This window comes from Battus philenor, unplaced genomic scaffold (genome assembly GCF_028537555.1).
Source record: "Battus philenor isolate CCGP_79_NKW_IND1 unplaced genomic scaffold, ilBatPhil1.0.hap1 SCAF_10, whole genome shotgun sequence".
NCBI lineage: Eukaryota > Metazoa > Arthropoda > Insecta > Lepidoptera > Papilionidae > Battus > Battus philenor.
In genome coordinates this window covers 6,516,738-6,540,086 of record NW_027181662.1, presented here as the reverse complement: position 1 = coordinate 6,540,086, position 23,349 = coordinate 6,516,738, and the positions used below count along the sequence as shown (strand labels likewise).

Here is a 23,349-nt window from a genome sequence, read left to right as displayed (position 1 = left end):
ATGTATTCGACAAGAATAGTAAATCGAAACTGTTTTCATCGTGCGAAAAAATGGTTTGTTATACGTCCACGATTAAATCAATGTCGCGAAATAAATACGATATGCGGTGACGAGATTGCTTTCAATATGACGAGAGGTATTGATCATTTAGGAGATTCCCGTATCAACAAGGTATTTTTCATTTAATACTTTATTTTAAATAATATTATAATCAGTTTAAAACGCTTTGATATAATAAAATAAAAATTATACTACATTTCATTGTGATAATCAAGAAACTTATCCAAACTTGTAGGGTTCAGCGTTTTCTCTCGCAGAGCGACAAGCACTCGGGATCATCGGTCTATTACCGGCTAGAGTGAAAACGCAACAAGAGCAAATAGAAATCTGCAGAATGTCCTTGGACAATTACAAAAACAGTTTAAACAAATATATTTATTTGGTCGAGTTACAGGTACTAACTGCTTTTTATCAACTACTACACCTAATAGACTACTAAATCTAATTTGGATTAGAAGGCGTGGCATTCCTACTCTAGGTGCCAGTCGCCTTCGACTCCCAAAATATTTGAATCGGTAGAGGATAACTTCCCGATTTCTATTTCTCCAATTTTGTGGACTGGATGGCCATTTAGCTCACTCAAGCTTAGTAGCAATCTTAGATCTAGCAATTAAAATTGCAGTTGGTTGCAGTTGCAGTGTTTGAACACATTAGTTGGTGATTCCTAGAAAATTATTATTATATCCTGTAATTCACAATTTGACGCCTCAATCTTAGTTGTGTGCTTTTGGCAACGCACAACACGAAGGTTATTTGACGTGCATTCTTACAGTTCAGAATTGGCATAACTAACAACAAAGATCAAAAAGTGACATCTGTCAACCCGTGTTAAACATTAAACTGACCCCAATATGGCTGTAGGTATAGAGCTTTTGGCGTCCAAAGTGAAAACTTAAATATAATTATAACCTGAGAGTCTAACGTTTTTGCGCTGTCAATTCAATTTCAAATGTTCAGTGTTAATAACATGACAATAATTTTAAAGAGTGAAGGCAGATCGGCGGAGGTAAACATTAATATTTAGCTCGTAACAGTGTAAACTTATTTTAACAGATAAAAGTTTTGATGGCCGATTATAATGCCAGCGATCATCTGCAGACTTAGTATAGTCATCTACTAGGCATTCCTTTCCCTATTAATGATAGAATAGGTGCTGGAGTTTCTTTAGAAATTTTCTCTCATTGTTTTATGAAGTGGTTGTTATGTTAACTATATAAGTTCTGACGATAATACAATAACAACAGAACGTGTCTAGGATCGGTCATCAGAGGCTCCCTCAAAAGGGAAAGTTAAACGTAATTGTGTGCAGCCTAAATAAAGCCCCTCTGATGTCCTTGCGCCCAAATTCTGCCTAAGAGAGATTTTGACGGGATTAAGACGTGCCCTAGCTAGGCGCGCTAAATAACGTAAAGGCCTGAGGCATAGCCGGACCCGAGATTCTTGAAGGAGCTCTCGACCGTAGTGACTGTAAAGAAATCTAAGTGACTTTAGTGCAATATCAACTTAAACCCGACAAAGCTGAAAATGCCAACGGTCAAACAGTACAGACACATGTCAAAAGAAAGTGGTTTGATTGAAATATATAATAAAAGTGTGTAGCTCAAAAATTATAATGATTTTTCTTTTGTTTTAGGATAGAAACGAAAAGCTATTCTTTAGGATTTTATCAGAGAATGTCGAGAAATATATGCCCGTTGTATATACGCCGACCGTCGGATTGGCATGTCAGAAATTTGGTCTGATATTTAGAAGACCGAGAGGGCTTTTTATTACTATTCATGATAAAGGACATATATACGAGATTCTTAATAACTGGTAAGTTTTGGAGATTTTTAATCGTATCCCTTTGAACAACGATTTTACTCGACCTTGAGGGGCGCAAGAATGGGTTAAATTGAACTTACAGTGACTAAAACCTCCTCGATATTGACATAACTACCAGATACAGCTATCCAAAAAACGCCGTTTCTAGAGGAGATAAATATTTCCACTATGAGGGAGGTAAATACGCGTTGGAACTTGGGCATCTTAGTTTTTGGTCTATGTATTTAAGGCGGGGTTAACAGTCTATCCAAATCAGTTACCCAGGGGCCGAGGAGACTAAAATAAAGAGTACATACAAGTATAAGCTTTTCTTAGTCCCCGGGTGGTGGATTTATTCTTCGACACTGTCGTCAACTCTAAAAGTCGTACCTAAAATTTCAGGCCAGAAAAGAACGTGCGAGCAATAGTGATGACAGACGGTGAAAGGATTCTGGGATTGGGAGACCTTGGTGCGTACGGTATGGGTATACCTGTGGGTAAACTGGCCTTATACACGGCTTTGGCTGGAGTTAAACCACATCAATGTTTGCCTATAACTTTGGACGTTGGTACCGATAGCGAGGTATCTTCAACTTTTCATTACCTTTTTAATTATGACTGTTAAAAATGATTCTTTTACACTAGAAAGTGTTAGGTCATTTGTTACGTGCTGAAACTCGTTAAAAAGAGCTATTTTATTGAACTTTGTAAGACAACACGGCACCACACCGATAATACGCAATAGTATTGTTTCCTACTTGAAACATTGTGCTTATACACTTTTGGTCGGTAGTATAAATAGACAGATTTGATAATGGTATGCACATTATACACTTATCTAGCAAGAGACGAAGCTATGGTTCCGCTCCTGCTGGTGTCTTTGGAAACTCTAAATGCGTATTGAGCTGTCGCATTTAGAGTTACCTTAGCCGAGTTACCCTCTTGGGGGTCCTTATGATCAGGTCAATCTATGAGGCGTTAAAATGGTGCAATAAGTCGTCGGCCACCCAATCAAGTAATATTGCATATAATGTAACGATCCAAGCCTCGGTTGCGGCGAGATCCCTTGAGCTAAAAAAGTTCGGGCTAAGCGCCTTGCGCGCCTTGGTTTAGAGCTTTAAATAATAGGTATTTAAAATCTACAAAAAATATAAAAATTAATTCTTGTCTTGCAGAAAATTCTCGAAGATCCTCTGTATATAGGCATACGACAAAAGCGAGTGCGAGGTAAAGAATATGATGAGTTTATCGATGAATTCATGTCAGCGTGCGTCAGGAAATATGGTCAAAGTGTTTTGTTACAGGTAACATTAGAACATTTTAAATTTGAATTTTACTATTTTTTTTTATTATTATTTATCGTTGCTCTAAACAGCCGATTCGTCTAAGCTCCTGAAATAAAAAAAGGTAAAAGTTCTTTTGAGCGTCAATTATGACCGAGAAGTACATAAGTTATGATCATTGCAGCTGGGTTGAATTTTCCAACATTACTTTTCGATTGTACCGATTTTTACCGAAAATATTTCGACAAACAAAAAGAACAAAGTAATCGAACTACGCATACCATTGTTTCGAATAACTTATGATTTCTTAGTGAAAATCCCTTAATTTACAAATTTTTCGTATTTTCCGAAAATTTTTACTACATCCCTGAAAACCATTTTAGAAACTTCATTAACAATACGAGCCGAACCGAAGAAGTTCAAGAAAATTATAACCTTAATCGATCCAGAGTATTTACTTATTCTTATACCTGTATTAGACATTAAATATTCATTATACATATTAATTCAAAAAATAATAATAGCATAATAATATATAGAATTATGTACAGGGTAATTGTTTATAGTTGTTAAAGGGGTCAATGTATATCGCATTTGCCAGCAAAAAACTTTAATAACACCTGTTTTAAATCAACCTGTATAAAGTTATCACTATCGAACTATATTGGAATGCGACTGGCCAATAACTGGCAATACAAAGTCTATAGGGACACAGAATAAACAATATTTAATTATAGTATGAAGTAATCCGAATTTTAAATACGCTTTTTATTGAAATATAATTATTTATTTATTATTTTTAAAACCATTGATTGCTGTACTTTTATCCCTTAAAAATCTAGACACCTCTAACCAATCACCTTAATCAATAAGTTTTTATAAACAAATACAAAATAAAAATACATTATCTGTGTAGGTTCTATACCATTTACAATACATGCAACAGGAATAAAAACCAAATGTTTACCACCACAAATCACAGCTAATATGCTAGACATTCACCGTTTTGAAACTTTTATTCCTAAATCTAATCGATATTTTTATTCAAACTTATATACACAGCGTATGTAAGTATTGTGAGACTCGTGCTATTTTTAAGAAACAGATGTCGGTGACGCTAGGGGCGTGAAGAAAGGCAACCATGTACCTAGAATCGATTGCCAGTCTGACTTAGTCCCGTGTACAACGAACATTAACAAAGTTTAACTGAATAACAGTTTTGTGTATATTCTAAAGTGCATCACGATATACACGCAATTCCGTGTACATCGTTTGTGTAAGTTTAATTCGAAATTTAAACGCAAAAGTTTTGCGGCTTCCTTGAGACGTGATGTATTAATGCCCGTGTACCAGTCGTGCACTGCTCCTGAGAGAAATCCCGAATCTGGTTACAGTAAACAGCGCTAAAGACTTTAAGCCCGACGAAACTTTAAATACTTAGAGACTAAAGCATTTATTCAAGCTAAAAAAGAATATAACTCTATTTCGTATGTTTTTTAACATATGAGCTCTAATTAAATACAAGTGTTATGCATGTACTGAGAACAAAGATTATCTTTATTAACCAACAAACATAAAACACAATAAATTTTTACAAAGAAACAAATCTACAAACAAATCAACTTCTTTTTACTCCCTCAATTAAGTTCGAACTTGTGCAAGTTAATTTGATAATTATGTATTTCATGTAGACTATCAGCTATTAGTCCTTCTTCTTTTACCATCTTATGGTTTTCTGTATGCCGCCTATTGTATTTTCTTAGTTATTATAAATTTATGTATTTCTTTTTTGACGCATACAGTCGTTTAAGCTCACAGATGTTCACTGCAAAGCAAGGGTCTTCCCTTAAGATAACTATGTAGGTATACTATAACCTCGCTTGCTAGGGCGAGCTAGCGACTGCCGTGTGGTACTACGGTACGCAGAGGACGCTGCTGCTCACCCTTCTTAAACTGTTGTTTGCGTGCAGTGACAATCCAATCTAGTTAATGCACAAAATATGCATCATATAGGATTGTTTACCAGGGGGTCGAAACCACGACCTACGAACGTCTCAGTCAGTCTCACCCGTGGGCTACCACTGACGTGTAAATAAAATTACTAATCAATGTTAGTTGTATATAGGGTAACACAATTACTCTTTGTTAATGAAATAAACCAACGATATTCTGAAAATGAATAAATTGTAATTTTAAAAAACAAAGTGATTTATAATAATAAATAAAATCTTATCGCTAAATGATGTTTAAGTTTTGCTTTTATTTTTAAATTGTTCATAAGCACTCAAAATTTTCTAGTTCGAAGATTTCGCCATGACTAATGCACCTCGTTTGTTGGCCAAATATCGTGAAAATTATTGCACTTTTAACGACGACATTCAAGGCACGGCCGCCGTCGCTGTTGCCGGTCTACTGGCCGCGATCAGAGTTACGAAAAAGAAAATAAGCGAAAATGTCATCATGTTCCTTGGTGCCGGATCCGTAAGTTTTATTATGTAAAAAAAGCAAATTTTATTTTTATAAACACCTTCATTTGTAAAAGCTAAATAATGTGACCGATGAACGAGCCGTGGAGAAGGCTATGTTTGGAATTTCTCTGCAAGATTGATTTAGAAATTAGGTAATCCGTAGACGAACGAAAATAAGCTACATAGTCTAGCTGATGGGCAACTTGAAATGGCAATGGGCAGGCCATATAAGCTCGTAATACTGATGGCCGCTGGGGCCTTAAATAGAGTAGTGAAAGACGCCCACAAGATGGTGACCTTGTTAAGGTCGTAAGAAGCCACTGGATGCAGGCGACTCCCATCGGGTTCCTGCGGACATCAATGGAGAGGCAATCCATCGGTGGATGTCCTGAGTGATGTCTGAAATTGAGTTGTATAGAATTCTAATCTTTTCTAGGCATCAACCGGCATTGCGAGTTTATCCGTTTTAGCAATGTTATTAGAAGGAATTTCGGTGGAAGACGCTCGTAGCAAAATTTACATGATAGATATTGACGGGCTCATGACGACAAAACGTGAAAGCGGAGTGCCGGAACATGCGAAAGATTTTGGCAGAGATTTGGAACCGGAGAAAAGTTTCGAAAAATGTGTCGCCAAGTACAAACCTACGTGTCTTATTGGTAAAGAAATTTATCATTTTTGTCTTGTTCTATTGATACACCAAAATATAATTAGACAAAGTTTTAATAAATTTCGTTATAATGTAGAAATAAGAGACGGCGCTGAAACAATGTGATAGTTCATTTGTGTCAAGAATGCAGTAGTAAATCATCATTGTCCTCCGACCTATAAGTATAAACCCTTCCTAATTAAAAAGCCAAGGGGACACAGTGACTAGTTATCAAGTCATAATTTTGAATGGTAGTTAGTTACGTGAACGGTCATCATTGTCCGTTGATTACGCCGGCGGACAATAATAACTCCCTGAAATTTTAGCACAAACAAACTACTGGTCTTTTAATAGCGTGAACCAGTAGTCAGAGTATGAGCACCGTAATGTAAGAAATTAACTAATGACACGCTACTTCATATATGTGAAAACACTGTATAGTACAAAAGACAGGGTTTTTAAAAAAGGTCGGCGCTCTCTCGCAGATTCTACGAATGCCACTTGAGCAGTAATGAAATTCCGATCCTAAAAAATTACAAGGTGTGTCATTGACTGTAAAGTGAACATAGCTTGCTAGTTTTATTTTATGTTATAAAATAATAAACATTTTTTTTAAATGAAGCGAGATTTTGATGACGCTTATTTGAAGAAAGAACGAGAAAGCGTTCCGTATAATCCAGAAAATCATTTCTTTAATTTGTTGTTCAAGGATGTTCAACAGTCGGAGGTGCATTCACGCCAGCCATTTTGCAACAAATGGCCAAAAACTCGGAGATACCGATCATCTTTGCTCTTTCGAACCCGACAGTCAGAGCAGAATGTACCGCTCAGCAAGCTTACGACAATACTAATGTACGTTAATATCAATCTTGTATTACGTAAACTATGCATATAAATCAGTTTCCATTTTCCTTTAGAATTTTGTTACCGATTATATTTATCTTCTTAAATAGGTTACCCAATGCTTTATAAAAATAACTTTTCGTTATTAAAATCATAGATAATCAATAGTGTCACCCTTTCTTGTGCTTTTAATTGGTCGAGCTATTCTCGAGGTATACGGTTAGCAACATATGTAGCAACACATTAGCGCAATAAATTACATTATAATATTTCTTAAACATGTTTGTGTAACCTTTATTTTCAAGGGTAAATGCTTGTTCGTTTCCGGCTCTCCTTTTCCACCTGTCAACTATAATGGTAAAGAATATAAGACCGGGCAAGGGAACAACGCGTATATATTTCCAGGGCTAGCCCTTGGAGTCATTGCGGTGAGAGCGTACAAGATACCTGAAACAATGTTTTTAACAGCAGCCCAGGTTAGCAAGGATTTTTAACGTAATTAATGTGTTCAAGTCTCTTTGTTTGTTTATTTAAACACTTTTTTTATACAGTATAGGCAAGGGAAGTAAGCAAATGTCCTAAAATAGATTAAAAATTAAAAGGAAAACAAGTGAAGAAAATAAACCTGTTATAAATATTCTAACGACCACTAATAACTGTAATTTTACATAAAAGTAATTTATAAATAAAAAACAATTTACATAAAAAATCGCCATATTCTGATGATTCTGTCAGCTTGTCAAAAACTGTATTCTAACCTTTTTGAATGCACGATGATTCTCGAAAAGTCTAACAAGAGGAGTGCGCGTTTCAGAGAAAACAAAAGATTCTCAGTTTCAAGAGATTCGATCTATTATGAGATTTCGGGTTTATGAACCGTACTATCTTGGAGGAATGTTAGCAATTAAAATAACATGAGTTTAGTGGAGTGAAAATTAGTTATCACTATTATAAACCTTCATAAAGGTTTCTCAATTACTCTTTTTGATACTATTCATTTGTTGATAATGTTTAGCTAGCTACTAATTTTGAATAACCAAGATCGCTGCACCCATTATGGTATAAATTTGCATAGTTGCGTAATTTCCCTCTAGAGCGAGGTAAATACTGGTATTCTAGCAAAGATGCTGAGAATGCTTTTCAATAATTAATTATTTGAGCCCAAATAAATTAAATCAATAACGCGAATATGAAGTAACAGCGATCTTGAAACTTCGTTAGATCGAATTAGAAATGAGGAGATTTGCAGATGACTGATGTAGCTTGGAGAATGGAAACCATCGGCCATTGGGTCGAAAGGTTCTCTGGTGATAACAAACCCCACGTTCTTCTTCGTTGAGACACTGCATATATTTAAATCGAACACCCTTAAATATAACAATAAATGGTGATACTCTGAATTATGTAGACTATACGGTTTTCTTCGCTTTCAAAACCTTGAACGGAGCTTTTGCGGTCAGGCTTAGTGTTGCTGCTTATACATTTAAAACGTTACTTTGATATTGATACTGTTAGGATAGTTTACAGCATTATGTACTATGGACTAATGCTTTGGGGTAGACGTGTGGATATTGAAAGTATATTCATTTCGCAAAAGGGAGCCATGTGTGCAATTTACGACTAACGGCCGCGTATCTCCTTGAGAAAACTGTTTAAAGAAATCAAATTTCCTACTGTCGGCACGCAATATTACGCAATATTTATGATAGTATTTTGTACGTTGACAATAATCATTATTGATAAAAATGGGACGTTTACAGTGAATTTACAAGGCGCCGTGAAAAATTGGATGTACCAAAGTTGTAGCGCAAGACTAATTCATTTGTAGGAAATGGAATCTAATTCCGTTCACTAAAATTTTTTAATTAAATTCTGATAAACATTGTTGAGGCTACCATTTAAAATATTTAAAATTTATGTTAAAAGTAAATTGATGAAAGAGGTTTTTTATTCAATAAGCGAATATTTGGCTATGATGGCAAATCTGTCAAATTATGTGGTATACAAATCTGTGGTGTTGAATTTTATTAAAAGATGTCTTGTTGTGGACTTCCTTCTTGCTTCTTCTCCATAACTATAATACCTTGCGAAGCAGAGTAGAGTCAAAAATAAAAAAGATTAAAAAAGTTGACGATCAATAATTGTGTTAAAGGTTCGAATGTTCAATAAATCAATTTTATCTTTTTTAAAAAGAGCAGTTCGTGTATTATTTTCGGAGCACCGGTATATCTTACATAATCATATGTTTCAGACTTTAGCAAACTTTGTTACTCCGGAAGATTTAGCTATTGGGCGTTTATATCCTGAGCTGAATCAAATTCGAGATGTGTCGACAACTATTGCTATTGCTGTCGCAAAAATGGCTTACGAACAAAGTGAGTAGCGTGATATTAAGGATAGAGAATCTAATTATAATTTGCACCTTCATTACTAAAATCATCATTGATTAAGTTCATATTAAATAAGTTAGGTTAAGTGAGTTCCTCTATTAACCACAAGTGATACACGAAGATTGCGTGAAGTGTTGATTAAATATTCTCCTAATTGAACTTTGCTTTTAAAGTAGGTATATACGAGTAATATGAATTTATTTTGTTATGATGAGAGTATGCGGCTAGTATTCTGTTTAGTATCGTCGTTTCAGGCCATAGACGCCCACTGCAAGGCACAGTGCTCCCCTAAAGATATCTATATGGGGATACACCATAACCGGCATAGAATAGCAGCGTTGTGTTATTGTAAGCAGAGAACGCTGCACATTCTCTGGAAACTACTCTGTGAGCCATAGCAATGACAACACTTAAAAAGTATGAATTATGTAAAATTTTGTCTCGAGAATCGAACCCGCGATCCAAGATTGCAAGTCTCAGTTCTCTACCGCTGGGGTACCATCCAATAAGTATGGTCGGTGCGAATCGGTAAATGTTATCTTTCCGTACTGTAGTGCTACCGAAACCGCTATACCGCGCCATAGGAATGCGCGCGGCGAAACGGGGGAGAGTATCGTTCGGTCCGTTCCGTCAGTCGACCTTCAACGCCCGCGGGGGTCCTCATGCTCTTTTTTCTTCAGCTCCGACCTCGGGGCCTATTCATTATACGAAGTACAAAGGTTTTAGTAGTACTATGCCGGTTTCTTCGCGAAGTTTTTCTTATGCTATTGAGTAGCGTTGATGTTATGTAATTCAAACAAATTGCGATTGAAAATCTAATCAGCGATTAAGAAAGTCTGTATTTAACCACTAAACTACTGTGATTGATTAAGGCATTCACGTTATTTACATTATTTCACATTATTTACTACGAAATGATTGATTTAAATATTAATAAAGTTAAGAATTATTAAAAACTTGCTGTCCTGACAGACTTAGTTCTATCAGAAGTTTTTTGCCTGTTGCAATATAATTGAACAAATAAATTATCAAACTGACCTGTCAATGAATTGTATGTCAAAGGATTATTAAACACTGAATGTTGAATCGTTCAAAACGACAATATGAATCTGCAGTTATTATGTTAAACGATCGACAGACAGTTATTTGTCAAACGCGCGAAGTTCACAGCGAACTGTCAAATTGGCAAAGTTCATAGCGAATTGTCAAATGCATAGTTTTAATATACTGTATATTTTTGGAAGTTTATCGTGTTTCTGCACAATATTATATTTTTTTCTATAAGAACATTATGCAAGGTATTAGAAGTCGTTCTCAAGTTATGACAATGAAGAGGAAATGGTAGCATTTTAAGCAATTTTTTTTTATAAATCTTCGACTAAATTTTAATGAACATTTTTGTTTTTTCAAACTTGATTAATATTAATAACTATATTGACATCTTTGCAGAACTAGCATCACACTATCCACCTCCACAGGATTTCGAATGTTTCATAAAGTCTCAACTCTTTGATTTAGACTATGAGTGTAACCTCCCTGTAGCCTACGATCATCCCACGCCACCTCCAGTAAAAGTCAAGTCAATACAAGAACTTTATAAATCTGCGGGGTGAGTTATTAAAATATAATTAGTAAAATTTCATGTGAACATGTGGTATACGAGTATATCACTAATAAATGAGAAAAATTTCACTAAAATGTCAAGTCAAGCCTTAGGTATGCGTATAGTTAAACGGTAGGGGAGAGGGGAGCATTGGTTGTTACTTAACTTCACTCCGTCGTATAGATGTAAAAAAGCCGATTTAAAACGTTTAAAACCAAAAGTGGCGGTTTAAAACCCCAAATAAATCTTTTTAAACGGTTTAAAACTCGCCTACTAAAATATAAGAACAGTGTTTTTACACATCATTATCGACAATACTTGGTCTTGTGTTAGTTACCTATGCAGTTTATACCTATGTAGGTAAGTATATTACATATAAAGTACTATAATTATAAAGAAACAATATTAGATACAATAGATTAAAATATGTACCTAAATCATAAAGAAATTGTGGATAGGAGTTTTGACCTTTATTTCCAAGTAGTTAAGGTCTACTCAAAGGTCCACTCTCAATTTCTGTTCAAAGAGTTTGCCGACAGAGAGCCACCGCCGACTGCTATGCACACACACAGTCTGTCAAGAAAGTCATGAAAAGAAATAAAGTGTTGCCATATTTAATTTTAGGACAGAAATGTCAGTCAGTTTTACAAAGATAGTGGCCTCATAAATTTTCATGACTTTCTTGACTGTATGATCTTCATGTTGTCGAGTGGACTGTGTAAGATTAGCCAGTTTTTTATTACTTTCAAGACAAAGTCGGGTACCTAATAATCTAATTTTATAACAGCTCATTACATTTTAGTTATTTAGTAATGTTTGGCGTATTTGGTACGAGTACCTTTATATTGAATCCAAATTTGTACATTTTTTTACAATACTGGCAACACTGACAAGTCCGCACGCAACACGCTATGTATGTGTGTGTGGTGTGAAGTAGGCGAGCTGGCAACGTTGCATCTTGACGTCTCTCCGCGTGAGAAGTGCAAGTGTGTGAGTTTGGTTTTAAACCGAATGAAACTGATTGATAAATCTTTTCAAAATAACCAATATAGTTAACTAGGTAATAGTTTTTCAACTTAGCTAGGTAATGTCTACGCTTGGAATAGATAATGTGTTTATATTTAAGAAAAACATAGTCGTCAACACTAAACGTTTAAAATCGAAAAAAATGGGTTTTTTCGGTTTTGAACGGTTTTTTTTCGTTTTAAACCGATTGGTTTAATTCGTTTTAAACCGGCCTTACATCTATACTCCGTCGTTAACGTTCGCGGCGGCGTGGTTTATGCTCTTTTTTCTTTGACCATTTACTTACCGTGCTTTTCTAAGGCGTAGTATAGTAGTTTCAGTATATAACTATAGCTTCTTCAATATCTAAATCTTGTATTTAGAAATAACTTTAGTAGTTTTAGCATTTTAATTTTTAATAAGCTGCTGACGACGATGTTGGCGAGAACTTCTGAAATAACCAAATTTCATCTACGTTATTATTGTATGTTGTATGGAAAAGATTTTTTTAAGATTTCTTTATTAGATTCTAACCGAGCCTGTGGACTTATATATATTATTACTTATTTACTTATTATATATACTTTCACTTTACCTAATGATTAAATAAAAGAGCTCTTAATCATTAATGACACTACTATTATGTATGTTTATAGTGGCCATTGGTTTTCAAAAAAGTGATTACACCAGTATACAGTATCAGTTTCAAAGATATTGCAATGTCAAAAATAAGTATATACTGTATGTTGGAATAAATAAAAATATCATTGTAATTGAAGCATTTTAAAAATATATACAAAGACAGTTATTTTATTGGAAAGAAATGTTTACCTAAGTAAAGAATCAATGATGCGTTTTATAGACTTATCGCAAGTAGAAATAAATTTGAGTTTAAAAATATTTTCAGATCGGAAGGTGACAGCAAACCATGCAAAACGTAAATAATAATAAGAAGAAAAATGGAATATAATTATTAATGGTATCATTTTTAAATATTTATTTTTGTACATTGTAATGCGGAATTACATTTAATCAATACTTTTAAATAGAAAAAAGTAGCCAGGATTACGACTTATTACATCAGATACACACTAGTATAAGTTCAGTCAAAATTGGTCCAGATTAAAAGATTAACCGGAACAGATAGACAGACAGACAAAAATGTTAAAAAATTTAATTTTGGCGTATGTACCATATATGTATATAATATAGAGCGGTTATTTTAATATTACAAATAGACGCTCCAATTTTGTTTCTTTCTGCAGCTTAGATTTTGGAAAAGACTGATTGAATTAATATTTTTTTACAGATTATGATGATCACTTCAAAACGCACGTCCTATGTTTCGGTTGTTCAATCCTGACATTAATTATCGTGCTAGCTGCTTTTTTATTTATATTATGACGTTTAAATTCGTAGTAATGGCTTTATCTGTTATCCGTTATAGTAATTAAACTTTTGTTTTTAATTGTGTTTGTTCATTTCCATGATCCGTAAGATCGTTTTTGCTTGTTGTTAAGATATATAATTCTTATAGATGAATGTTAGTTACTATGCTCTTGGTTAATATTTTAATTCTGTCTCTAGAGTAATGCAATATGTTCTAGTTAGTAAGTTTCGGCTTCAATATCCGGCCTATCAAGAGACATGCCAGCTGCTCGCGTTTTCGATACACTGGAACGCTGCCACAGAAAATGTTATTTCAGTTGGAGGCGCAATTCGTAGGAAGTACGTAGGCACAAGTTTGTAAATGAAAACAACCTTTTACTCGTCGGTTTCCGAACTTAGTGTATAATATCATTCACATTAACAAATTATTGGAGTGCAGTGCCAAATTAAGTCTATTATCCCGTCTAGATATTGATATGTTTTGTACGAGTACTAAGGACGTTAATAAATTCTTTACAATGAATTTACAATAATTTTTTTTAAATTTTTATTGACAGTTGTTCGACAGTAATTCGATCTCACCTTATTTAATTCGTGTTCAAAAAGTTAACAAATCCTTTACGGATATGGGTGTACACATATTTAATGAAGTTCCACGAGATATCTTAAACCTTCCGTTTCTTACTTATTCAAAATTATGTTTTTAAATAGATTGATGTTATTACAGCGTTAAAGAATTTTTAGTTGATCTATATGTGTTGAACTAGGTATGTTGACTCATTTACACGATTCATATTATAATGTACACATGAGGATAAAAATGCTAAATTTCATTTCTGTTTAGTTTCTGGACGGCAGATAAGCGTTCTGAGGAGGAGGTTGTGGTAATCGTAGATTCAAAAGTGCAAGTGATATATTCAGTTATGATCTATCTAAAGGACTAAGTTAACGTAATTATTCAATATTTATTTATATTCTCGTATTTATCGATGGAATCTAAATAGAGAATTGGTTTCATTTTATACTTTAAAATTGACAAGTACCAAATTTTAAATAGTCCGCAAGCTATCCTTGTACATGAAGCGGTTCGCTTCATTATCGTTATTCAGTGCACTAATGTAGTCAAATACCATACCTTGCATTTTCTACACTCGTGGGGTGTGAATTGGTAATGCTAACATTCACAACGACTACTAAGTTACTAACGAAGAATGCTTTTTGTCACGGATGAGTGCTGTTTTCCAGGTATAGCTTCTGCATGTGAGGAGGAGTTTGACGGCTTCTTTTATCATATTTACTTCTGAACTGTTCTGGCTGAAAGCGGCATGTATCCTGCATCTTTCGAAAAGCTTTACAAGGTCACTAGTATGTTGTAAGTAGATGTCCGCTGTGCTTGCCAGCCTTTGGTCTAATTTCAAAACCTTAAGGGCTCTGTGGGCAGACACTAATATCGAAGGCTCTTTAGATTAAAGTCGATACATTATTTATTACAACACATTAGGATGAGCTGTTAGATCGCTTAGGCGGGCGCTGCGTGGAAGGACTGGGCGCATCTCGGCTGGAATTGCGTTGTCACTCGGTTTTTTTTTTATGGTAGCTGTGCACTGAAAATGTTAGGTTTAAATACTTTTATCCATTACTCTAGGATATACCACGATTCCCAAATCCGAAGAGTTCTTAGGTAAAAGCTTGTACAGAATCCGGTGGTGCAAAGGGTAATTTAGTAGAGTTGGACACCGGCTGGTCAAGACGTCCATGAAGCACTGGGGATTCGCTGAGTACCTGCATAGGTGAAAATTCAAGACGAATCCGTCGCGCACCTGTGATCCTACGGTGGCGTGTATGTTGCGCGCTAAAAACATATCACTTATGGACAACAAGGAGAGTCCGGCAAAAGTGTATGAGAGTAGTAAAAATAAATACTTAAATTTGTGATAAACGTAAAGAAAATAGGAAATCAAAAATTTAGTTGTCAAGGACTGTAAATGTAAGGCTAAAGCACAACAAATAAATGAAAATAAAGCACAACAGAACAAAATTACACCTGCATTATTCTGATGGGATGGCAACGACAGTAAGGTGCTGAATAATAATATTAGGAAAAAATGAAAGGAATGAAATAATTTATTAACAATAAAAGATGAATGAATAATGGACACTAAGAAGTAAAAAAAAAAACATAAGAACGGTATTAATAAAACCTGTAACTTTTTTTTAAATAGTCTGTGTACCTAAGACAGAGGAAGTACAAGAGGTCCTCTAAAACGGGCGCCATATATAAAAAAAGCAGTAACTTAGTTTGGGCTGCCTTGAGACTCGTTTAGTATTCTATCCGAGAGTGCTAAAGTGATCATCATACGATCAATATTAAATAAATGGGATTGTAGAGAGTATTGCAGTTAATGTCACTTCTACTACGACAAGTCTTAATACTGAGTAGCGGTGGGACTTCTGTAAAGATTATGTAGTAGACTGACCTGACCTTGTCTACTGCCACTCCCGGGTATAGGTTTCTTTTATAAATTTTCATAATGGATCGGTTGTAAATGGCATGCATTCTTATCGACGATCTTAAAAGGTTGGCTGTCCATGGACGTCTTACGCTACACTTACCTCCACTTCAAAACATTAAAATCCCATTGGCCACCTGTTTTACGCGGCATATGGTCTGCGCTCTGCCACATCTATGAAGCTGTTCAATTTCATTGAGCAATTGACGAAAGCTACATAAACAAAAAATTGATGATCGTGTTAAGTATTAATTTAACATCATAAAAAATATTTTAATATGGCGAAAATAAAAACGGCAGAAGATTTTTCCTAGAAACTAAAAGAGAAAGTTGTTGGTATATTGTAAGTTAAGGTGAAGCTTTGTCATTCCTTGTTCTGTCCACACATTGAATATGATACGGTAGATTTATTTTTATGTAAGAGATGTAGTCTATCCTGTGCTGAATAAAGCAAGGATTTTAATTTGAATTCGAAGTAATTACTTTTTAATAATCTTTTTTTTAAATTCTCAATGGTATTTTTGGAACAAATTTTTTATATTTAAAAAATATAATTTCATAATTATTGGGAAAATACTCAGTAATAATGGAAAATATTTTCATGGCATTTTCTTACTAATACTCATAAAAGGGTAGACATAATTTATATTCATTGGTTAAGTAATAACATGCGGGAATTTGCTTGCGTTATTGCGGACTTTATATTATACGATGAAATAGATTATGAAAATTGCGACGTAATCTCGCAAGCCGCGTGTAAGCATTTTCTAAATCTAGTGGGTAATAGTTTTAGAAAATGTGAAATCTGGTCATGAGTCTTAAAACTAACCGCCACTTGGAATATGCTTCGCCGCAAAATTTTACTTTTCTGTTGTTGTTATAAATTTTACGTTTTGTTTTAATCTATTTCTAAGATTTTGTATACAATCCTTATATTTAGAGGTCTGTTAAAATGATCATCATCGTTATTTCAGAAGCAATACATCCATTGGCCATAGATCGGCCTCGTAGATTTCCAAAAGGCCTTTTTGTTTGTAGCCTGCCTCCTTTTGTTTTCTGGCGACATCAACGAGGTCGTCTGTTTACTTTGTAAGGCCTGTAATCCTATGTACAGCGTCTCAAATATAATTGTATTTTTGTAGGCAACTAATTTAAAAATGCTAATATTAATAAAATAATTCAACTGGTTCTCAACTTTTCTCTACTTGAGCCACAAAATGCTAGTCACAAATATTTTGATTACAGAACCGAGGATATGAATTGATTTTCAACATATCGTATCGATTTTCTTGCTGACTGATTCTGGAATGGAAGTGGTAAAAAACATTCACCTGTTAAACACATACCTTGAAATAAGATGCAGATAATTTATGACTATAAATGATAATGTTATGCATGTGAAAAGATTAGTAACGAGTTCTATATTCGAATTTCAAAATATTTTTATTGGTGTATTTAAACTGGCCCGTTCTAAAAATTCCATTGTCAATGATATAGTAAAAGTGATTTAATTTATTTAACATGACCCAAAGACTGGTATACTTTGGGCTTTACATTGTCGTTTTGTCAAGTTTTATTTATTAAGTCGCAATCAAAAGTGCTTTCATTACGTAAATACGCTAATATCCTCGTATTGAAGTGTAACAAAACTGAAACAAAAATATAAGTATACTCTTAATCAATAAATATAATATGTAGCATAGATACATACACTTCTGTACATAACACAGTCTTCTTTCTACATATGATCTAAGGTAATTTTAATTTTAAGCTCTAAGTTTGTTGCGTTCATAGCGAAATGAATTTAAACGCGATTCTTTTAGAATAAAGAAAAACATCTTTAATTGTTATAATTAAAATAAAACATGTGTTAACTTTCTAAAAGATTTTTTAATTCTCTTAACCTTACTGTAAGTCTTCAATTTAAATTTTTTAACATTAAGTCATTTAATCTTTATTTATTAATTCAATTTATTTTGTATTTATTTTGCTTTGTTGAATAAATCTTTACTGATGCTCTTTCAAAGAGCTCTGAAGTTTCTGCATTCTGCAATAAAAAAATATCTATCAAAAACAATAGCAAGTTTGAAATAAACCGTAAAGCCGTTTTGTTTGTTCTTTTGCTATATTTTTTTTATGAAACTTGTTCAAGAAGTTTAAATGTAATAAATACATTAATTATATCAAAATTTTGCTATTTAAGACAACGTCATTCTGAATTCAAAATGATTTGTCTAAAATTTTCATTCAGAATATTTAAATGAAGTTACACCGAATAGGTGAACGATTTCTTCAAGAGAGCTTCACTACAGTATCACGTTTCAATAACATGCCTTGTGTATGCAGAAGGCATAGTTGCGGCGTAAACATTAATTAAAGAAAAAAATAAGTATGCAATTTCACACTTGCACGTACTTAAGTATTTATCAAGCCTAAAACTATTACTTATTGTTGTTAGGCTTTGAAAAGGTACTGTTTTAGTCTATTTCTATAATTTTACCATTACATTTCATGTTATTGACCGACAATCTTGTAAAACAATTAATAAAATCGGGACTATTTTTAATAGTTTTGAATGTATTGTTATATATACTTTGATCCAAATATACTTAAATAGTAATGTAATATATTGTAATGTATAAAGTATACTTTCATTTGATCTATGGCGGTGACATAGACAATTAATAACTAACCGCCTGTTTATTAATATTGTTTAAACAAAATTAATGATATAACAATCGCAATAAAACTATTATGTACCTAAAAAAATATTTTTGTTATTATTTTTCAAAAGCGTTTCTCTTACGCGTTTCGCTGAAAATAGAAAGAAATTAAATTTTTAGCGAATAAATTTGAAATTACTTCTCGGAGTTTATTATAGAAGCGCGTACCTTGTCCCAAAATGGACGAATACTTGGTTTATAACACTTATATATATATATATATAATATATATATATATATATATATATATATATATATATATATATATATATAACTACGGTACTGTAAGAACGGTGGTCGCAGTTTTTGCGAAATTTTCTATATAATTGTGTATTTAGAGGATATTATTATAAATATGATGAGACGCGACCGTTAACATATAGATTTTATTAAATGCTTATTTACTTTTATTATTCTTTCACGCCTTTTTTTGTTTTAATGGATGCCAAATATTTGACAGTTAAGTAGTAAAGCGTATATTTCTCAATTTTCCTTACTATTTTTAATTTTTTTTCTCTTATGTAACATATCTACTTTTATGTAAAATATATAACCTTTAGTGTGACTCAAAGAGTATTAAAATTTTCCGAATTCGATTCGATCGTTCTCAAGTTTTGAGCGTAGAAATGTATTACACGCTAAAGTTTTATTTATATACAAAGATTATTACGATAACTTCGTAGTAATTATTACTTGTATCAAGTACTTTACTGAAATTGTTAATCGATTTATGCTAAAGTTATAAACCAGTATAATTCGATTTAAGTACCAGTTTACTAGGACAACAAGGAACACTGATCTATTTTTGTCGTAGCGTGTCTGAATACATTATTTTTGTATGTATTACGTTCACAGATGGCAAATGTTCAATTTTACTATTCATATGAATATGCCGAGCAATACTAGAATTCTAAACCCATGCGTTGTTGGCATTAGGACCTGGTTGCGAGCAAAGATCATATTTCGTCGCATCTTTGGTTGTTCATACGATATCGGAATGTAAAACAGACGAGTGCTATATTGTACAGCAACTATAAAATCAAGCACGTAATAACAATATCAAATAAACTTTATTTCAATAAGTGAAAGTGTTATGAACTTTGTTCTTACCGAAACTTTGTAAATACCTAATTTGTTTAAATCTTTAATCATTAAAAGGTTTGTTTTCTATGATTATATTACGTATTCTTTACAACTTCTTTTTCTTACTAAACTTTCTTTACAGCTTTATTTACTCATTAACTTTGTTAGGTACGACCACAGCATAAACTTATTTATATTAGCGAAGATTATATATTCGGTTACGTATTTTAGAATCAAGTAATGGTTGAAAGTTAGTAATTGTTGGTAACGTCTTGTTAAAAGTTAATAATGAGTTTCGAAAGATTTTTAGGTTTTAATATTTCGGCCCTTCTCAGACTAGGACGCATTTGAAACCCTTGTAGCCTTTAGATGAAGGATGCTTATATAAGGGAGCTCAATCTGATTCTTATTTCCTTGTACACAAGTGGTCACCGTAAATGGTCCTAGATGGATAATGTCATGAATAAGTAAATGAATAGAAGTTATTTCCGTATAGGTGGGTATAAATAACGTCGTTATGATTAGATGACTATTAGTGGAATATAAGAAAATTCTTGAAATTGTGTTGTTGAGGAAATGCGTTGTACTTCGCGCATTTGACAGACCGAATTGACCTTCGCGTGTTTGACAGTTCACGATTGTCAGATTTACTTTGTCATTCATAATTATTCAATGGATACTCATAAAAATCAATATTATTAAAATTATTAATGACTCCATTGGTAAATTGTTCCATTCATGTATCGATCCAAAGTTAATTTACATATATTTCATAATTAATCAATCAATAAAGCGATTACTTTAAAAATATGTTACATAAATTTATTATTTCTATTGGAATGCGACAGTTTAAAATCTTCTGGCAGTACAAATTTTGTCGAGACAGTTAAAAGGCTATGTTAAAGAATATAACACCGATATTATTTGTTAATTAATAACAACAACACATTTATTATATCAATTGATTTTTAGTGAAATAAGCTATGTTTATAGGTTAAATGAAAAATCATAAGAAAATATTAAATTCAGAATTTTAATACGCATTCAATAGATAAAAGAAATTTAATTGATATCAATGTCAATGTTTTGCACAAGTTCTGTGTGACAATACGATCGTGTTTGTTAGAGTTGGACACGTTATCCTGACCGTAAGCAACGAACCAGATGTCCGACTCACGTAATACTGGATCAATGCCACACAGTTTACATCTACTGTTTACTCTCGGTCAATTGCAGTAGTGCTAGCCAGTTTAACAAAGTAGATTAGTGTGACTTGACTTATTCGCTACAGAGAACTTATTTTAACAACTTTCATAGTTTTAAGCATTAAACAAACGAAGCAACAATTCTTTTGCCTCTTTTTTCGATATGGAACAGTAAATCTATAAATCTATTTTAGAGCACGTAATTCTTAACGATGAATAAATAAAAAAAAAAACTATTTACATTTGTCGGGCTTGTGAAAGAAAAAAAAACAAATCATATAAGTTTGTTTTACTTTTCATAGCCAATGTGTGTTTTGAGGCCATTTCTCAGATCAGGGTACGTTTGAAACAATGCTTTAAACAGTTTTTAAAGGCTTAGAACTAACTTACTACTACAAAGGTTATAAGAATGTTAAATTAGGTATTTGCAATGTATATTGGACTTATTAAGAGAATTTACATTATTGTGTAATATGTTATTAATTATATTAATCATTATTATATAAATTGTTACTAGTAGCTAAATTTTTATTTTTCATATTACATAATTCTTTTTACGCATCAGCCGTCTTCTCATTATTAAAATATAAATATTTCCCAGTTCCATCGAAAGATCTGTAAGAAAATGCGGAACGCGATAAGATGCTCAGCTGTACTTGTAAAATATATTGTTATTGTAATGTTTTGAAGTTATGTTTTTTATATTTAAAATAACGTAATAAATAAATACAACATACCCATCATATTTATATCAGCTGATAGACGCCCACTGTAAGGCGCAGGCCTTTTCCAAAGATCGCCATGATGTCAAGCATTGCCCGTTGCCAGCGACTTTAAGGCGACCTTTACTATGTCGTTCCAGCGCCGCGTCTCCACTCGAACCTTTCGGCTCAAAATGCTGACCAGATGCACGAGCGACGTCCAACTCCTCACTGCCACATAATTTTAAATAAATACAACACAATAGTATAATGCTTGGGGATTACGAGAGTGAGTGAGACATGATTTCGTAATATCTTGTACCTTGTTACATTATATCATTACCTCTTTGAGATATTATTTATTAAGTCAATGATTTCACTAGTCGCTCTGCTATAATAATTTTAACATAGATTCACTTACACCCGGTCTCTTTAGTTTCTTGCTATAGGCTTATCAGACTTAAAATAAAGATAAATATTCTTTTGTTATAATATTTCTTTAAAAAAATTCTGTAACAAAAAATTAAATTATGTTCTCCTCTTTAGGTTAGCAAAAAAAACGCTTGAGGGGATGATAACTCGTAAAATAAGTTTAAGGAGGTCAAGCAATACATTGGCAATATAAACCTTCACCAACTAGACTCCTCTTCCTGCTTAACCAATGTTTGAATGAACCTAGAAATGTTGTTTTGAAAGCCCGTTCAATGAGCCAATGTTCGCCTCTAAGTATTCTTAGTCAAGTCCAAGGCCACATTCATTGGAAAAATGTAAATAATTCGATTAGTAAAAAATATGTGATTGTAATTTCGTATAAACTTTTTAATAAATAAATTTTTTGTAATATCTTCTTTAACTATACACACGGTAAGTCTTTCATAAGCTCCAGTCAGTAAGTATGCTCTATTAGTTGCAGCTGTCGTCACAGTTATTGCTCTCGCAAGACATAACCTGTAGACAACGGCTGATCTATTACTTTTCTTTTCTGTTACTATATCATGTAACAATATATAGTAATTGTAACATTTTAGATTACGGACTAACGATACGTAACAATAAGATGAATTTTTTTATTTCGCTACATTCTGTACAAAATAACGATTTAATGCAGAGTTTTAAAATACACGATCATTAGGTTGAGTTAGATACAAGTTATTTCAATCGGTATAAAGGGCCATGACCTCTTTCTATGAGACCATCATATTCCAAAAGGAGGTAGCTGAACAGAATCGACAGAGGATAGACCTCGCTCAGAGAAGACGCTGTGAGCGCAGGGATGCGTTTCATGATAGTCCTCCGGAGAATCGTAAGGTGGGGGCCCTAAACTCGTACTCGCTTCAGCAACTCTCAGGCGGACGATAGATTGACTTAGTCTCGGTTCGAGACTAAGTCAATCTATTGTCTCGAGAAAGCACTACGAAAGTTTGGGGGTGGCGTGAAAAACGCATTTAGGTATTTGCATATTAGACCCTGTAATAATCTAATATATCCAATAAGTGGCTTACTTATTTACTCGCGATGAGAGAAATGTTTGTATTAAAATTATTGTTTTCTGTAATAAGCTTGTTTTTTTTTGTAATCGTTTGTAATCCTAACGTGAAATAGAAAATTTAAAAAATATTCTGTAATTTAACAAA

General features: G+C 33.3%; 1 protein-coding gene across 1 annotated transcript; it reads left to right on the top strand.

Moving 5' to 3' along the window:
• On the top strand, positions 1-23,074 carry LOC137926828 (NADP-dependent malic enzyme-like). Its single transcript, XM_068770541.1, has 12 exons — positions 1-171; positions 296-454; positions 1,694-1,875; positions 2,266-2,446; positions 3,039-3,167; positions 5,445-5,627; positions 6,051-6,273; positions 6,973-7,115; positions 7,412-7,582; positions 9,358-9,481; positions 10,946-11,105; positions 22,885-23,074. The coding sequence occupies exons 1-12, from the start codon at positions 1-3 to the stop codon at positions 23,072-23,074; spliced, it is 2,016 nt and encodes a 671-aa protein (XP_068626642.1).
• Positions 23,075-23,349: the final 275 nt, after the last annotated feature.